Here is an 18,754-nt window from a genome sequence, read left to right on the forward strand (position 1 = left end):
TTGCAGTCAGTACACCCTGCTGCTCCAATACTGGGACCTCAGGCACAGCTCCAACAGTGCACCTCATTTCTACCCCGGTGAGGTCACTTCCTTTCCTATACTGGGACCCCAGTTCCATTACAACAGCACGATTCTAATATTCAGTCCCATTGCCTAGCCAATATTGGGCCCAAAAGAACAAAACACAGCTCAGCTAGTGCACCTCAAGTCTAACATCCAATGACACTGTTGATGGGAACCACCACAGCTCCACCAGAATCCATCAAATCTAACATTCAGTGGACATTTGATCTGAGAGCCAAGGCTCACACACACGCCCTTCACAACTTCTCGCTTCTGCGGTTCAGAGGCAATGCCATTCCCATACTGGGCCCCACTTGCAGCTTCAGTCGGCACGCCAATTCTAGGTTCCACACATATCTCCATTAACATACCTCACTTCTTACCTTGTGTGCCCATTACTATTCCAGTACTGCAGCCCACATACAACTCTGTCAACGCACCTCAACCCTAACCTGCAGGGCCCCATTATTCCAATACCAGGAATTAAACAGCACTCCGTTACTCGTTCCTTACCCACTGCCTTTCTGTTCTTCCAGCACTGGGACAGGACAAAGCTCCGTCTATACCCCCAATACTGATCTGAAGCACCCCAATACTGCTGTATTTGGGTTCACATACAACCCTGTTAATGCACCTCCTGCTGTTCCACATCCTGACTTCTCTTTGAGGACGTGGGGGAGCCAATTAAATCTATTCTCAGCTGCCATCTTTATTTGGGAGGGTCTGTTTCACCTATCTCACTCCATTCTTTCCTTTACTTTGTTTACTCTCAATGTTTCTTTTCTCCCCCATTTTTGTCTTTTTCAGCTCTTAAAATCCACGTTAACAGTTTTGCTCTTTCTTTCGACTGTTTATTTCTACTCCGCTCCCCCTTTTTTTATTTCCCTCTTCCTCTTGCTACCTCCTCTTTTAAACACGCAAAAACTTGGTTATTTCTTTCCTTGTTTTGTTCCTCTCTTTTTTTCTTTGCTAGGCGTTCATTCTTTCACAATTTGTTTCTCTTTCCTTCATTCTTTCTTTGTCTTTTTTTATTTGCTCTTTCCTTTGACTTGCTATGCGTCCCTTCATTTTTTTTGTTAGACATTGCCTCCTTCCTTTCTCTGGTGTTTCTTTTTCCTGTCTCCATGTGGAAGCCACAAGTTACTTGTCGGGACCCGAAGTGTCAAAGTGATTTTCCCATTCTGTGTCTTTGAGAAATGTGTCAGTACATACATGCCCTTGTTGTTTCGCTGCTTGTTTCTCTGACCATCTCTCTTTTTTCTCTATGTTCTCTCTCTTTTTCTCTCATGTCCATTTTTCTTTTTTCTTTTCACACTTCTTTCATTAATTTTCCCTGTTTATCTTTTGTTTGCTAGCTTCCTTTCCTTTTTTCTTTTGTCTCACGTTTTCTCTATTTCTTCTGTTAGTTGTGTTTTCTTTGTCTCTGTTGTATACCTTTTGCTTCTCCTTTTCTTCTCCATCCGCTTTTTCTTCTGAGGACTAGTTATTAATGGAGCAACAGGTGAAGTGTCACCAGGGCCCAGAGACCTATGGACCTCACTCAACTCTAATGACTGCTGTTTTCTCCTACCAAAATTACATTCAATCATTTTCGTTTCTTACTCCAGGGCCCATGACACCGTTACTGTGCCACTTGTCCTCTCCATCTTTACACCTGACTCCCTCTTTCCTTCACCCTCCAATCCGTCCCAAATGATAGTATGTTACGGTGTTTGGAGCATTACAATCTAATGCCAAAAGTTTATTTCTGATAAAGGTTTATATGATAATTGTATATGTTTTAAGAGAAAGAAGGCAAATGGAAATTCTTTAGTTAAATGCTGGGCCATTGGAATTATGTGGCAGGAAAAGACGAAATTATGAGGGAGGGTTGACCAATTTAAGTGGGAAGTCCAGTTATGATAACTCAAGAAAATATGAGATCTATTGCATTGCAAATAGGCTGTTAAATACTAATAATGTTATAGTGTGGTTGACTTGCATCAACGCACTTGTATTTCTGCCTGTGTTTTAAAAGGCCTTTGAATGTGTCCATAAATGTTTCCCAAGGCAAGCATGTATTACTTAAACAGACTGCATGACCCAGTGTTTAGTAATCGTATAGCTCTTCAGTGCTTAGCGGCACAGAATCCGGAATAATGTGGTGCAAGGCTAAACACTTGTAAGTTCCTAAAGGAGAGACTTATTGGCTATTCAAGTGCGTGTTGCACCTCTGGGGCAGACTCTGAGTCAGAGAGCAGTTTTCCATTCAAACTGGAATGCACGCCCTTGGTGACAATTCACGACTCCTTCGGCCACAGTGCCTCGAGCGTCTGTGGGCTGGCTGCCAGCCAACAACGCCCTTAACCACCACCTCCCTCTCTACCACAGCCACTGCACTGCCTCGCGCGCCATCAGAAGTAGCCCTAGGTGCTGACGTGTGACGTCATAACGTAAAGCAACGGGTGAGAAGGCGGAAGTCGTGACCCTCTGCTCAGCTGATGCGACGATTTCTGAAAGTTGATTCGTACACGTTGCTGCTTGTAGTGTGCTTGGAACTGTAGTCTTCACTGGCAGCGGCTTTGTAGGTAAACAGCAGCAGCTGGCTACTCTACAGCTCCGGTTATACCCCGTTAATCCTGCTGGCTTCAGCTCCTCCGGAGGTCTGCTTTCACTTTCTTCTTGCTTAGTGGGGCACTTGCCACCCTGATTCCGTGGACAGTTATCCCTGCACTTTAGGGTGACTGCGCTTGGAGGGCGAGCCGTGGCTCTACTGGAGCAGTCAATAATCTGCTGGAGATCCTTGCGTGGGGGGCATCTTTAGAGTGCACTCTTCCCTATGAGTCAAAAGCCTCCAGGTGCACTTTTGGTTTCTACATAGTTCACATGACAACATTTCGGACATCCTGGGGAGATTTTACGTTACAAAGACGTTTAAAATCGAATCGTCTTTTTGTCTATTGACTTAAATTGATGTTGCAGATGTGTCGGAACGTAGAACGTATACAAAGTCAATTTGGCGACAAAACAAGGAAGTTCCTAATAGGGCACTCGGTATGTGTAGTAGTACCAGTACCATAGCTGCTGCTTTACTACGCAGAGAGCACAGTTTCCTGTTTGCAACCAGGATTAAGCGACTATCCTCCCGAGACCTGGTTTCACAATTCTGTTACTTTGATTGGTTAGCCACGGTTTACTGGCACTCCAGTACAGTATAGCAACGCTCCTGACTGTCAGTAGCCTCGTGGCTGTCTCGGATATCGGTCACCATGCTTTGTCTGCTGTTGTACGCTCTCCTAGCTTGTGGTATGTGGTCTGTGGCTCCAGTGTATTGCCAAGGAGAACAAGCAGCCCAGACCCCCGACTGGAGAATGACCCTCAAAACCATTCGCAACGGGGTACACAAAATCGACATGTACTTGAATGCGGCCCTGGACCTGCTGGGAGGGGATGACGGACTCTGCCAATATAAGTGCAACGATGGTAATAGCGGACACTGTTGTAGACCATTTTAATTTTTCATATGACTTGTGCGGAGAGAGCGATGCTTAGGGCAAAGTGTGGCATGGTGATACTGCACACGAGGGCACTGTCAGTTCCAAGTTAGCTTGATGTGTGGAAGCCTGGAGCAATGCTGCAGGGTGAGTGGCAGTGTTGGAGGGATTTTGATGTGTGTGGGGGGGGGGAGCACATAGGTGAACGTATTGCAAAGGTTGGGGAATGCTTGTTGGCTGGCACTGCCAGGTGAGTTGTTAGATGTGTGATTGTGTTGTATTTAAATGTAGGTGGTAGCACTCCAAATGTGTGCTTTGTTTTACTGCCATGGAATTGAGAGTGGGGGTTCGTATGAGTGCTCATGTTTCGTCCATAAAAGCTGGAGGGAGAGGGAGGACAGTGGCTGGATGATTATGTGAGTGCTTTCAGATGAATATAATGAAATGGTTAACATTGCTTTCCATTGGCGTTGAGGCCAAATGTCTAGTCTTGTCATCATTGAAGGTGGTGATTGTGTTAAAGATGTTAGATGTGTATCTGATAAGTGATACTTTTAGCGTCATAGATTATAGGGTGGTGTTGCGTTCATGTTCGTATTAGTGGAGTGGATCGTGGTGGGGGTGACAAATGACTATTGCCTCCCTGCAGGGAGCTTCTTATGTTCAATGAAAATCCTCCTGACCCACCAATGTCATTAGCTTTGTAATAATAACCACATCAGACTAATTTGCATTAGTGGCCATCAAATGCAAGGTTACCAGCAGTGGTCACTTCCGTACATCAGGCACGTTGCTGGCAGTAATGTAAAAAATGCTTTGTCAGTGTGGAATGCCTCTACATGGGAGATGCATAACATCCTTAGCTGTAGTACCCCTAGCGCCAAGTTAAAACAGTAAGTACTAGTGTCCCCCAACACATCTGATTTGTTTCACTAAAATATCAGCTTTAAATACATTTTGGAAATCCAGCAGTTTTTATCTAAACTTCCGCTTATGAATTTTAAAAATACGCACATTTTCATTTCAAACACACGATTTTCATTTTGTTGTACATATATTAATCCAACCAAGCAAAAGCTTCCAATTTAGTTCACTGGGCTGCACGCAGTTGAGCTAGTTACAGGTAGATGGAGAGCTGCAAATAGCGTGCGAACTACTCATTGGAGAAGCCTGCGTCAGTGGTTATGGATGGATGCTAGGTCATCTGTTTCTCCAAGTGTACCCCTTTCTAAAATTTGTTTGTAAGGTCATGGAAGCCTTATGAGAATCATGGGGACAATGCTGGACCCAGACATCCCAGCAATGTTTTTTTTTTTGCATTCGGCCACTTGTAAAGAGATAATTAACAAACGTGATGGTGGGTTCAGCCATTGTAGAATTGGCTTTTTTGTTTCCGCCCTGAGCTCTTAACCTGGTTCTCCCCAACTGATGGTGAGCAAAGGATCACAGTACATGTATCCAGGAAACAAAGGAGACTGAAAGACACAATGGAGGCATGAAAGAGGGCAGACGCTAACAAGCATTCATTTCATTGTTGTCTTTTCAAATCTGGCTTGGCAATGCTGCTGCTGCATACTTTATGTAATCACCAGAACAAGAGCTTTAGGAAGCACTACTGAGATATGCATTGTCTCATCCCACATGCTGATCTTTATCTCTTCATTGGACGGAAAGTGTGTGCTACCCCTGGAGAAATAGCGCTTGTATTTGCCACGTGGGGAAGTTTATGTGCAGCAAAGTACGCCTGAGTGATGATCGACACTGAAGGCGTGATTAATTTATTGGGAAAAGTTGTGCTAAATGCATGATATTTTGTTTGGTTGGATTCGGTAGGCTTGAGTTATTTATTTTGAAAGCGTATTTTAAAGCCAATAGACTTTTATGACAGATTCCTATTTCCCCATGTTAAAGCCTGTAGATGAATACTTTGTTCTATGAAATCTCACAGTTTACTGTAGTAAGCAAGGGAGCAAGGGCTCTGTTGTTGCTTACCCCTCCCCCTACAAACCCGACGGTAGAACATTTGCACAGTGAGAATCTTGTTATATCCTCTTAGGATAGTTTTACCACCTTGATTTTGTACATGTTTGTAAAATTATGGGGTGTATGCCTAATGGTAGCCACCTATGAAAGCTTGTTCTCGAGGCAGTAGGCCTGATTAGTTAATTGGGAAAGTTTTTGTTATATGTCTTTGGTCTGATCTGCGAATTGTTTTGACCATCTTGGATCGGTACAATGATACTCTACATAATACCATTCTTAGATAGTCCCTACTTTGATCCTGACTGAGCTTCCATCTTCGAATGGTACTGTGCATAGTGCCTCATTGCTGGCAGACACATTGCTTATGGGTGTGAAGGGAGGATATAATCTTACTTTTAATAAAACACATCACTAAATAACCTTCCAGCATGGCTGCTTGCTACCATGTTACATTTTCTACCTAGTTTTTTATGTATTTAGTGCAAGCGAATCATATACCTGCCATAAATAGGATGTGGCATTTTTTAAACTTATCCTAATGTTTCTTTCACATGCTTGTTGATCTTGTGGATGTGTGAGTGGGTGAACACAAGAATGAGTCAATGGGGGAACATGGATGAAAGGATGAGTGACAGAGTGAATATATGATAAATACTGAGTGCCTAAAATGGATAATGACTGCAGTGGCATTTTCAGTTATAAGTCTGTTGGCATTGACAGTGTTTGTAGTTTTTTTAACAACCCTACATATATTAAAACTCTAAGACTGGAAACCACAGAATTAGAAAATAATTAGGAAAAATATACTTGAATTGCCCTTATTTTCGGTGCACATAAACTGATTTTCTGTTGCACCATTCACATCTACTGTTATTGATGTTGACCAATTCTCATGTGTTCTGCTCCACATTAGAAGCTGCTAACATCCCACGACACCCCTTCTGACTTATAAAGTTTAACATCTGTGTCCCTGAAGGGTTGGCTGAATAATGTCAGCTTAAATAGTTGCATATAAGCCTTCATATGGAGCCTCATGTAGTTAAAGAACCCCAGGACTGACGTTAATATTGAACTCCTCAAAGTAGTCTATGTTGGTAGAATCATCATTGTCCTAGCCACTGCTCCGGTGTCTGTGGTACTCTGACACAACATGGCAATCCTTGAAACTAGTATTTCTGTTTTTCCTAGAATCACAAATGTGAGGATACTACTGTACACATACTAAATTGCCAAGTATCTCTTCTTAGGGGTTGAACTTCAGGCGATAGCGAGGTTGAGCTGTCAAGTCTTTCTGTCGGAGGGCATTGAGAGTTAGAGCGTCTATTTTAACTTCAAGAAGTGTTACTGCGTCATCACTATTTTTGTGTATGTATCACTGCCACTCATTAACTACTCCTGTCTTCTATTGGTGTCTGTTCGCAATCAAGGCAAATGTACAGTTGCAAGCTTAGTTCAGATGTTAGTGTGCAGTGTTGTTATGGTTAGAATGCTGTGTTTGGTTTTGTCAGCCACTGTTTGATACCTTGTTCTGTCTGGTGGGTGAAGCACTCATGGCTAAGGATAAACCACGTTGTGGGGGAGGAGAATATCACTGCCCTGCCACTGCCTGTACCGGCAAAGGTATGTCTCTTGGTTCCATGAAGTAGTGGTCATAGTTTCAGAAAGGGGAAGGTTAAAGAGGATAGATATGGTTTCTGACCCGTAAGAACTGGTCAAAGTGGGGCCAAATTAATGCTTTTAAATGTAAAAAAAATCCTCAGATCAGTCACAAATATCATGCTTAATTTTGTGAAAACCATTTCCCACAAGACTTAATTCTAGTGGTAAAACACATACTTTCATAATCAGTTTTTTATGTTCAATAACGCATCTAAAAAGACTCCCTTGAAACTCCCTGATAGGCAGAGACTGGTCAGGGTTGTAACAATTATCATCAGGGGTGTTCCTCTAGAGAGTGCAGTCAGTAGGGAGTCTCCCTCTACACTCAGGTTCCTTTGACCTGGCTGGGAGTACACACTATTCGCCCACCCCTTCTAATTCCTCTTACTTTGTTCTGGGTCCATTTCTATAATTATGGTCATTGCTCAATATCAGACTTATGAGGAAGAATTCAATGGTTGTGTTGCATAGCCTGAATCAAACCTGAAGAATAACCTGGTTGGCGCCTTAAAGAACAGCATACAACAGTTGATTAGTTAGGCCTTAGCTGTGGGCCCTTTTTCAAAGAAATTTTATCAGTGTGTCAGGCAAAAGGGCTGGGAGCCTAAAATCCTGCCTCCAGCAGGAGTGAACTATCTTACCCTCTGCGAAGGGTAAAGGTGAAAAGTAAGACTAAGAGATGGCCTCAATTGGAGGCTTTGGAAAACCTCTCTGGTTCTTAAGTTGGGAATCACAGCTATTATGCCCCTTCCAATTTCTTGTGCTACAAGACCCCTAACAGGAGTGTTCCTTTGGATGACTCTGCTTCCTCTTCTTCCTACTTGGGTTGGCACGTCGTCGGACATTCAAAGGGTTATGTTTGTGGTTTAAATGTTCTACGTGTGCAAAGAAAGAGGGGGCAAAATGGTTGTTTAGGTACATAAGGGAATAGTCATAAGAGGATTGGCGCATGTGATCTGTGACAGTGTTCACATTGTTCATGGGAAAAGTAGTTTGATTTTACTGTGTTTAATTGGCTGCTGTCAGTTTTACAGTAAAGATAGTGAAACATTAACCTCGCCTCCGTGTCCTTAATAGAACTGAAAATTCTTGTTGCGAAAGCTAGAATTTTTTTTATTGTGCTACAAACTCATATTGTCCCAATTATGAAGAGCAGCTAAATATGAAAATTACATATTTTCTTTAAAATAAGACTGGGGAATAAAGCTATAAAACCTGTAATGTATGCAGGTTAGATACAGGCCTCAAAAATCAAAAAAACATTTCCAGACCTGCAGGTCAAGTAATTTGAATAATCTACTCGACCATATGTGTAATAATGTACTTGACCCGTAAACAGGCCTCAAATTGTGTGATCCTAAGCAAATATTTCAGTTAACAGAGTCACCTTTTCTTCATTCTCACATAAGAGTGTACCTTCAAATACGTGAGTGCATCATTTCTGCTGTACAAAAAAGTCTGTTTCATTAAATAGACTAAACATTTGCACCATGTATAAAAAAAAAAATCTAGCCCACATGTAGGGTACACATGATCCATTACTTGCCTCTTAGTTTACTAATAGCATTGCTACCAGGGCAGGAGGGTTTATGTTTAAACACTCACGTTTAATAAATATGTTACTAAAGCATGATGTGGTCACACACTGTCATTTACAGAAAGAAAATGTCCAAGAAATGTCCAAAATCCTTCCAACTAACCTGCAGCTTTACTGATAACACTATATAATGTTTTACCAAATCTGTGAAAATGTGGTTAAAGAAAACCTATTTATTCTTTGCACATCACCAAGTAAAGTGTTCTGATCTGTTTTCACCCTATTAAAATATTTTTTTCATCACACAAAAGCACAAACAATGGGATTTTACAACTACTGAAATATATTTTGTAATGTTTGTACATATTATATCTATCTATTTAAATGTTGTGTGTTAGGGAAAAACTGACAAAGTCCTGCAACTGTGCTGTCAGAAGGAAAATAAATTGTAAGACAAACTGACTTTTGACCCCTGTCTCTGAACTCAAATTAAAATGTGACAATAACAAGATTTAAAGGCTTCCTTCACTTTCTGTCTGAATAGAACACCTGTTCTATGTCAACTGGCCAGAAGGGGTCATTAAGTCCTAAAAAAATAGCTCCTCCTGGTAAAATGTGGCTTGTCATAGCGAGTGGGTGAGTAGAATTTTCGAGGCCTGAGATAAAATGGATTGACATTGCCGAGTGTGCCATTGTGCCACCTGCTCTTTATTTCTGAATCTGTTGAGCAGTGCATCATGGTAGCCTGTGTGCTGTTTGTTGTCGAGCCTTCAGGCAGCACACTTGCGCTGCTGCTTGCACTGATATCTTGTATCTTAAAAAAATAAATAAGAAAAACGGTCTGTTAGCCCACCCATTAGTGGCCTTATGGTCAATCTTGTGTCCTTGTGTCTCATTGGTCATTGAGCCCTGTTTCACTTTCAACTTTGTTTGTGTTTGTCCATTTGATGGTTTAGGTACCAAGTCCTGATTGATTGCTTAATTAGCATCCATCACTGGTCGGGTTCAGATTACTTTTTTTCTTCCTCTTCACCCAGTGTGATGTTGTCACTTGTTTTTGTTTGTTTCTTGTCTCCCTGTGAGAAAAGACCTCTTTTGTCATGGTTAGCCCCCACTTTTTGCCTGTTATGTGATGTAGCCTCGAAGTTGTTAGCGCCCAGGGCCCCTGGTAACTAGGTTCCCTGGGCCAGATCTCTTTCCCTAAAACTATTGTGATGCATTGGCACAATTGGCAACACCTTTAGTTGCCACTATAAGTCCCTAGTAAATGGTACTTAGGTACCCAGGTGTAGTGATACTTGTGTTTTGACCACTGACTTCGTGTCACACCACTTTGCACTTGGCTTAGCTGTCCACCATCACATTAGTGGTCACCAGTTACAGACTCCATTTTGTATTCAGCTTAGCCTTAGCTTCACTGCCACGTTAAAGGTGCAAATAGTTTTCCGTACAAAACATGTTATGCAACATGTTTTCTGTTCTGCTTGTTCTTTTCTCACCGAAGGGCTAGGACATAATGTGGAGGAGTCAGTTAGCAAGATAAGGATGTACTAGACTGATGTTTATGGTACATCAGGGAACAGTTTAGTTTTGGGAAAGACACCTTGGGATTTTGGCCAAGCTCCAACGTGTTTCTTTCAAAACTTACCTAAAATAGCCAGCATTTTTTAATACTTCTTGCGCACCGGGAGGGTTTTTTTCCAGAAAGCTCCTTCCTTGTTTGTTTAAAATATGTAAGAGACCCTAGTCGACAGTGGGAAATTTAGAGACCTCAATCAGGATTTAGACGGGCCCTACGGTGATGCATTTTTATTAATTATTTGCTTTGCATTGTGTATAAATATATATACATATATCAATATGTGTTTGTATTCTTGCATGTATATATTTGCCGTTTATAGATTGAAGATTCTCTGTACATGGTCTTACTTCATTGTTGTACATTGTAAAGGTTCACTTTTGGCTATATAGGCCTTCCTTCACGAGCCTTGCAAAAAGATATAATAAATGTCTTCTTCAGATTAAGAGGTGCATTCCAGAGAATCTTTTCGATTCCCCTGAGCTTGCATTTTGGCTCAGCCAGCAGTAAAGCAAAACACCATGGCATGGGTTACTAAGGGAAGGTCCCTGAGGGCAGCAGCACAGATTGTGCCAACCTCTGGGGCTATGCAACCAGAAGCAACCAGCACTGACATTGCAGGCTGAGTGTTCTGATGCAATCCTAAAAGACAGACTCGACATGGTACACAACCTGTGTGCCCTGTCCACTATACACTGCATACACTGTAGGTAAGTCACCCCTCTGGCAGGCCTTCCAGACTTTTTTTTTTTTATATATCTGTTTTAATATTTCAAACACATATATGCAGTTACAAATTCAAATAACATAATACAAGAGTCAAAGATCAATAACCAAAAACTGGGTCTGTGAATTCCATTATCCAAGGGCTAGTAAAGCATTTGTTTTCTATTGTGTAACACAGATATATCTATCGAGGAGTAACAAGTGATGTCGCAGTCCGGCAGTACCATCTATTTGATCTGATTCGCTGCTGGATACAAACTGAGGCTTAAGTAGTTAGATAAAAAACAGCTTTGTTAACATTTTACAACAGACATTACTGCTATACCTCCCTGTTCATGGCGAGCGTTCATCGTTTTTGATTTCCAACTGTGCAACAAGCGTATCCCAAACGTCATAACCTGTGTGTGTCTGCCCTCCATTTCGCAAAACTCGGAACACTCGCAGTTCCGCACGTGCCCACCGCAGTGTCATTACTCATCACTTATGCATTTCCAGTGCTCTTGGTGCCTTCCAATTCATAGCAATCAATCGCTTGTACATAATAAATGCCAGGTCGGCAAACCTATGAATATATATGTCCTGTTTAATTCTGGTTCTAATCCCCAGTAAACAAGATCTCGGTTCCAGTGAGAACACATGCTTTGTGATGTCAGTAACTACTGATACTACCTCGTGCCAAACTTTCTGAAGGGGCCCACAATCCCACACCATGTGATAGAAGTGAGCCGTGTGTGACCCACACCGGGGGCACGCCGAACTAGCTGTAGGATACATGAAGTGAATACGGGATGGGGACAGATACGTTTGGTGTATGAAATTAAACTGGGTATATCGAAACCCAGGGTTTCGTGATGCTCGCTGCACTTGTTGGAGGGTCACCAGCCATGCTTCGGGGGTCAAAGGTGCAGGGAGAACTGTATTACATCTTTGTCTCGCTACTTCAAGTCTGTTACCGTCTATATCCATCAGAGCTTTATACAAATTTGTAATCACTTTTGATAGGCCATCATCAGAGAGCAGAAAGTGTGATGTGGGAGATGGCGCAGGCCCTGATCTCCCCCCACCCATGCTGTTTTAATTAGGCGACGTATAGTATAGTACAATATAAATTGTCCCGTTCCCACCGAGGTGAGATCCCTGATAGCCGTGAATGAAATCAATATACCATCATCAAAGCAATCCCCCACTGTCTCTATCCCTTCCTCTGGCCATAATGTTAGGGGGTGTGTCTTGAGCAATTGCATGCCTCCTAGTATCTGATCCAGGGGAATGAGGGATGAATATGGGGGACTAGTTCCTCCTTTCTGTACATATCGTTTCCAACAGACATGTGCCGCTCTCAACAAGCAGTTGTCGGTGTTATGTTTCACTATGCGGTCTGTTAGCCAGGTGTACACTGGGATGCTCTGTAGCTGTGTGTGTACCCATGCTGCCTCTGAGGATTCAGGTCTACGTATCCAGTGTAATATCCATTGTAGCTGTGCTGCAGCATAGTAATGTTCAAAGTTTGGAGGAGCCAACCCCCCTTCGCGCAACGGCCGCTGCAGATTAGTTAGCGCCACTCAGGATCTACTGTTTCCCCTTATAAGTCCTAGCAGTAGTCTGTTCAGCTCGCGGAAGAAGCTTCTAGGCAGAACTATGGGTAATGCAGCAAAGTAATAAAGGAGTTGCGGGAGCACCAGCATTTTTGCTATTGCCACCCTTCCCATGGTGGAAAGGGGCGAACACCAGAACCGGAGCGAGCCCTTCATAGATCATACCGCGCAGCCCAAATTGTCATCTCTCAGGTCATCAGGTCTATGGTAAATCTGCACTCCCAGATATTTAAATGTGTCAAAACACCATTTCAACCTTCCCGCAGGAAGCTCCTCCCTTACCTCTGTAGGCAGGTCAACCAGAGGGAATAAGCAGGACTTAGACCAATTAACTCTCAGTCCCAAAATCTCTCCATACTCGTCTAGCAGAAACATCACCGCGGGCAATGTTGTCCCACTCCTCTCAAGGTAAATCAATGCATCATCCGCATATAAGGAGATTATATGGTGCATCCCCATTTGGTAAATCCCCCACTGCTCGTCCAGTGCGCGCAACCGAGCCGCAAGCGGCTCCATTGCAATGGCAAACAACAAATGTGATAGAGGGCACCCCTGTCTGGTCCCCCTACCAATGGGAAAGCTGTCTGATATTACTCCTCCCGTTTTAACCCTAGCTGTAGGGCCAGCATATAATGTCTGCACCCATCGTACAAAACCATGGCCAAACCCCATGCGGTGTAAGGTGGCAAACAAAAAGTCCCAGCCTAGTGTGTCAAACGCCTTTTCTATATCCAAAGACATTGCTACATTACCATATGCATCTGTGGGAGTATCTCCAATGATGCCCAATAGTCTGCGGATATTCAAAAACGTATTACGCTTTGGTATAAAACCATTTTGATCTTCGTGTATCAGTGTGTGTATTATGGGGACTAGTCTGTTTGCCAACACCTTGCCCAAAATTTTGCAATCTAAGTTAAGAAGAGATAATGGCCTGTAGGATCTCACGTCCAAGGGATCACAACTGGGTTTGGGGAGCACCACCACCAGCGCCTCACTCTGTGACCGTGGGAGTTTCCCACTGACCCACGCCTCCTCAAACACCGACAACAGTCACAGCGACAGGTGTTGTGCATAAGTGGCATAGTACTCTATTGGCAAACCGTCCACCCCCAGTGTTTTATTGCGGGCTTTTCGTGTTATTGCTACTCCTATTTCCTCTATTTGGAGGGGTTCATCCAACGCTGCCATATTTGTTGCCGATAACTGTGAAAAAAGGGCCTCTCCCAGGAAGGCCTCCAATTGCCTAGCATCGCAGCTCGCTTGCCCGTGGTATAATGTCATATAATAGTTCTTGAAGGCATTGTTAATTGCCTCCTGCAAGAGTTCCGTCATTCAGGTGTTTAGCCCCAATCGGGGTATGTCGCTGGTCCTCTTGCAGTAGCCATGCCAACAGTCTCCCCGAGCGGTCACCCTCCGCTTGCAATCTCATAAGATGATCATTATAATCATGACGTCTGAGACATTGATCCGCCTCTTCATATAGCACTCGCTTATCGCGAAGGGATTCAGGTGATGCCCTATTTTGTGCGACTGCTATTTCCAACACCCGCATATCCTTTTCCAGAGTGAAACCCTCAACGTGCAGCGAGCAGCGTGCTCCCCAGGAGGCCGAAAGACAATGTCCCTTCACCACAACTTTATGTGCATCCCATTTCGTAGCCCTCGAATCAGTGGAGCCACTATTTAAATCCCAGTACTGTTTAACACAGGTATTTAACTCCTCTCTGAAAGTATGGTCTAGCAGCACCTCTCTCTGTAAACGCCAGGTGGGTATTGTGGAACGCTTTCTTCCCCATTTCACAGTCAGCAGCAATGGGGAGTGATCGGACAAGGTCAGTGCTAGATACTCCAACTCTTTAATTAAGGAGCACACGTTTGGGGTTCCCCATAGCAGGTCTATTCTAGTGTGTATTTTGTGTATCACGGAATAGAAGGAGTACTCTCTATGTGTCAGATAATTCATGCGGCACATATCATATACTCCCAAGTCATCGGCCCAAGCCGCCAACAGATTAGAGTTTCACCTGCTCGCTGCGCCTTGTAGTGGTAATATCGAACGGTCCATCAGTGCATCTGGAACACAGTTATAGTCCCCACCCCAGATGGCAGGGGCACCAGGGTCCGCCAACAAGGCAGGGGTCAGTATTTGGAGGAATTCGTTGACCGCGCTATTGGGGGCGTAAACCCCTACTATAGTTAATGGTCTACCATCAACCTGCCCTTCCAACACTATGTATTTGCCCCTTTCGTCTACCTTATTTGTATGCAGTACGTATGGTACTCTAGGTGCTATCCACATAAGTACTCCTCTCGCATATGCTTAAAAAGATGTGCCATAAACCTGTCCTTGCCAGCGTTTCTGTATTGCCTGCAGATCACTACTCAGCCAGTGTGTTTCCTGTAATAATGCAAAGTGTACCCCCTGGCGCTTGAGATAAGTGTATAGACGATGCCTCTTACCCAGCACAGCCATTCCACGCACATTCCATGTTATGATTCTATATTCCTGCATAGTATGTGGTATGTGTGGGCCTACAATCTGGTAAGCCGTTTGCGTGTGTTCGCTTCTCCTCGTGGTCGACCCCTAGCGGGAGTATGTATCTGTAACCCTGAAAAAGGTGTTTATAGAGTAATTGTGAAAACCTGCATCGTGACCTGTTAAAACATGTTAAACAAAACCCCGCCACCCCTCATCAGCACCCAGCATCCCCAACAACAACGGTGGTGCGCAGGTACCTCTCAGGGCCCCACCAACAATAATATAAAATAAAACATACATGGAGTGCAAAAATACTGTGTCGATTTGGAAACCATCTGGGGGAACGTGGTGGCTATCACTGGAGGCCTGTCTCTAAGGCCCCCACTGTAGATTAGAAGATATTCGTGAGGGCGCCCCCGATTAGCCCCAACCACATCACGATAAGGATCCTCTCCCTCCTGTGGGTCAACAAGGAGACCTCCGCCAGTACCTGTGGGCAGAACCATCACATTGTTAGAGACTCCATCCAAAAGGATGTGAGTGTTTTCGTATCCTCGAGTCTCTTGTCCATATGATCCTAGGTTCATTTGTCTGACACCACAAGGACTTTCTAAATCCCATTGCCAAGCTCCGCCAGTTGGGGGAGTTACTGTTCAAGCATCATAGCTCATCTGCAGTCCTGGGTGTAATCTCCGGTCCCTTCAGCACGTCTGTAATGGTCAAGTCGGATCCACCAGAGTCCGAATCCATTGGCTCCCGGACAGCGGAGCCCAGAACGGCGAAGGAATTATGGGTGTGCAGTGTCGTGTCCCTCAGCACCTTCGCTCTCTCTGCAGCTGCCTGTGTCTTCGTGGGTTGCGCCTTTTATCTCCTCTTGGGTCTTCTGCGGACCGGTGAGGATAGCCATTCTCCATTTCCCCCTTCTTTTTCCATCGATTGGGCTATACCCTTGGCATGCATCCACGTCCAGGCGTCGGCTGGTGTGGCAAAGACGTGAGTGTGATCCTCAGCTATCACCCGGAGCCTGGCGGGGAATATCAGGGCATATTTGTGATTGTGTTCACAAAGGCGTTGTTTAATTTTAACATAGGAGTAGTGCTGGCGTTGCACCTCTGCCGCGTAGTCCGGGTAGGTCGTTATGGAGGCCCCTTTGTGACGTATCGGGCCTTTGTTACGGAAGTGCTGTAGAATCGCATCCCGATCTCTGAAATTGAGGAAACGCGCTATTAGCGGGCAGGGAGGTAGTCCCGGAGCCAGCTGCTTACCCGGGATTCTGTGTGCCCCTTCCACAGAGAAGAACTTCGGCACCACACCATTCAACACCTCTTTAATAAGCCATTGCTCTAGAAACAGCTCCATGCTGTGCCCCTCCACTCTCCGGAAATCCCAGGAACCGAACATTGTTCCGTCAAGACCTACTTTCAGCATCTTCCGCATGTCTCTGTAAGGCTTTCACTTCCTTGTCCAATCTCTGTATTTGCTTCTGATGGTCTGATACCACAGGATTCAGAGCGCCTAGGGTGGCTTCCGTCACTCCAACCCTCTCCACCAGACTGCGGTGGTCCACTCTGAGCAAGTTAAGATCTTGAGAGACCATGTCTATTCTGTTTTCGAGAGACAATTTAGTGTCCATGATAGCCTGCAAGATCTCCTCAAATTGACCCGAGTGTGACTGCAGAGTGCTCTCCAAAGAGCGTAGATTCAGTACCTCAGCTGGTGTCTCAGAAAGAGTAGTGTGACTAGATCGTTCCTGTGGCTTGGGTGTCTTGGATTTCCCCATCATTCTGCCTGAACAGGTGTTGGACCTGTAATGTAGGCTATCTGCGCCCAGTATGTTCCTCCTTCCAACACCGTGACAGAAGGGCCGCTCGTTTCACTGCCGCCAGGCAGTTCAACATCCTTTGCACCGAGTTGCCAACTGCTTTAAGTCTACCCCGGTTCCATGTATTGTCACCACTTAGGCAAGTAACGAGCAGGCACAGGCTTGTTCAGTGCATCAGCGTCATTGTGCAGTACTCTGTGGTTTGCCTCCGTGCAACGTTCAATTCCCCTTATTCATAGCCACAGGGGAGCCCGCCCCATTTAATGCAACAATTCTAGGCCTTCCTGCAGCTGTGCTACCCTAGTGCCTCCTATTTCCCCCCCTAGCAGCGCATGGTCTCCATCCATGGGCCCCCACTCCCTTGTGCGCCACTGTCGCCGCTCCTCCTGGTCTCAGATTAGCCCAAAGATATACTTCCGCTGGCAGGCTCACAGTAGCACCGCAGGGTGAAGCCCAGGGGACGAGTGGTAGGCGGGTGAACAATGGGGGGGCTGGATGAGGGCAATCGGGTCCACAAGCGGAGCGTCCTCAAGAAGCTTACGCCGATCCCTGCGCCCCACAGGGCGCTCTTCCTATCACACGCGGCCTCCTTTCCTCGCGTGTAGGTCAGCAATCAGCGGTCCACCTACCGCCCGGCCAGTCGCAGCCTCACTCCGCAGGGCCGATCCTCCTGCAGCGCCGCTCCGCGCGGTCCGCTGATAAAACAGCACGGCTCACTGGCTCGCCACTCCTGAGTTCGCGCTGTCCAACTTCCAGACCTCAGCTCCTGAGGAAGGCCACACTCGGCACTCTTCCTATCACGCGCGGCCTCCTTTCCTCGCCGCACGTTTAGGGCAGCATCCAGCGGTCCACCTACCGCCCAGCCAGTCGCAGCCTCACTCTGCAGGGCCGTTCTTCCTATAGCGCCACTCCGTGCGGTCCGCTGGCAGAGTGGCGCGGCTCACTGGCACACCACGCCCGGGTTCGTGCCATTCAGTTTGCAGGCCTCAGCTCCCGGGAAGGCCTCACACGATCCGGCGGGCTCGGACACCGCCTCGAGCACCACACATGGCCCCACTCGCTTCCAGCACTGCTAGACCGCCTCCGCCACCGTTTTTCGGTGCGTGGCTGGTGCCCCGGAAGTGTTGGTCAGGATAGTTGTGGGGGCAAGGAGCGGAGCGCGATTACAAGCGTCCGCCATGGCCAACATCTTGATCACGTCCCCCCGGCAGTCCTTCCAGCCTTAAGGAATTTTGGAGTAAATCCAATACTGGGAACAGTGTGGATTTATAATTCTGAGTTGTTTTATACCAAACAACCCAGAGTTCAGGGTAGATATATGGTATGTGTGGGCATAGATGCCTGAACAGTGAACCACACAGCCATTTTAATGCATCTGTTGGACACTGGTCGGTATGGATTTCACAGTTAAATGATGGCTACCCTGAACTCTGGGTTGTTTGGTATCAATAAAATCAGAACGATAAATCCACACCAGTACCAGTATTGGCTTTATCCCAAAATTTACCCAGGGATCACCATAGAAGTGCCCCCTGCAAAAGCTAACTAACCTGACATGGTTGCGGGCCAGTCAAAACCAGCATGCCACCACCAGACACGATTCTGAATCCCTGAGGTGAGAGATCCTGCTCTTTGGGATTCAGAACACAGCCCTTCCTGGGTGGAGGTGCTAACACCCCCTCCCTCAGGAATGTGTACTGCCCTGCTGGCGAGCTTCAAAGGTCTTGCCGCCCTTGAAACCTGACGTCCCCTAGGCCTGCTGCTAGCAGCAGATGGCCACCCCCATTGCAAACCCCCACTTTTGGTGGGAGCAACCCCGGGAAAACAAACAAAGG

At 45.4% G+C, this 18,754-nt stretch overlaps 1 protein-coding gene across 1 annotated transcript in view; it reads left to right on the forward strand.

Moving 5' to 3' along the window:
* The first annotated feature begins 2,495 nt into the window (after window positions 1-2,495).
* PLA2G12A (phospholipase A2 group XIIA) overlaps window positions 2,496-18,754 on the forward strand; it is an 86,432-nt gene continuing 70,173 nt past the window's right edge. Inside the window, exon 1 of the mRNA XM_069241074.1 lies at window positions 2,496-3,525. Coding sequence (XP_069097175.1) covers window positions 3,312-3,525 — 214 coding nt within the window. The 5' untranslated portion in view covers window positions 2,496-3,311. The remainder of the gene's footprint in view (window positions 3,526-18,754) is intronic.

Source organism: Pleurodeles waltl, chromosome 1_2, assembly GCF_031143425.1.
Source record: "Pleurodeles waltl isolate 20211129_DDA chromosome 1_2, aPleWal1.hap1.20221129, whole genome shotgun sequence".
Lineage (NCBI taxonomy): Eukaryota > Metazoa > Chordata > Amphibia > Caudata > Salamandridae > Pleurodeles > Pleurodeles waltl.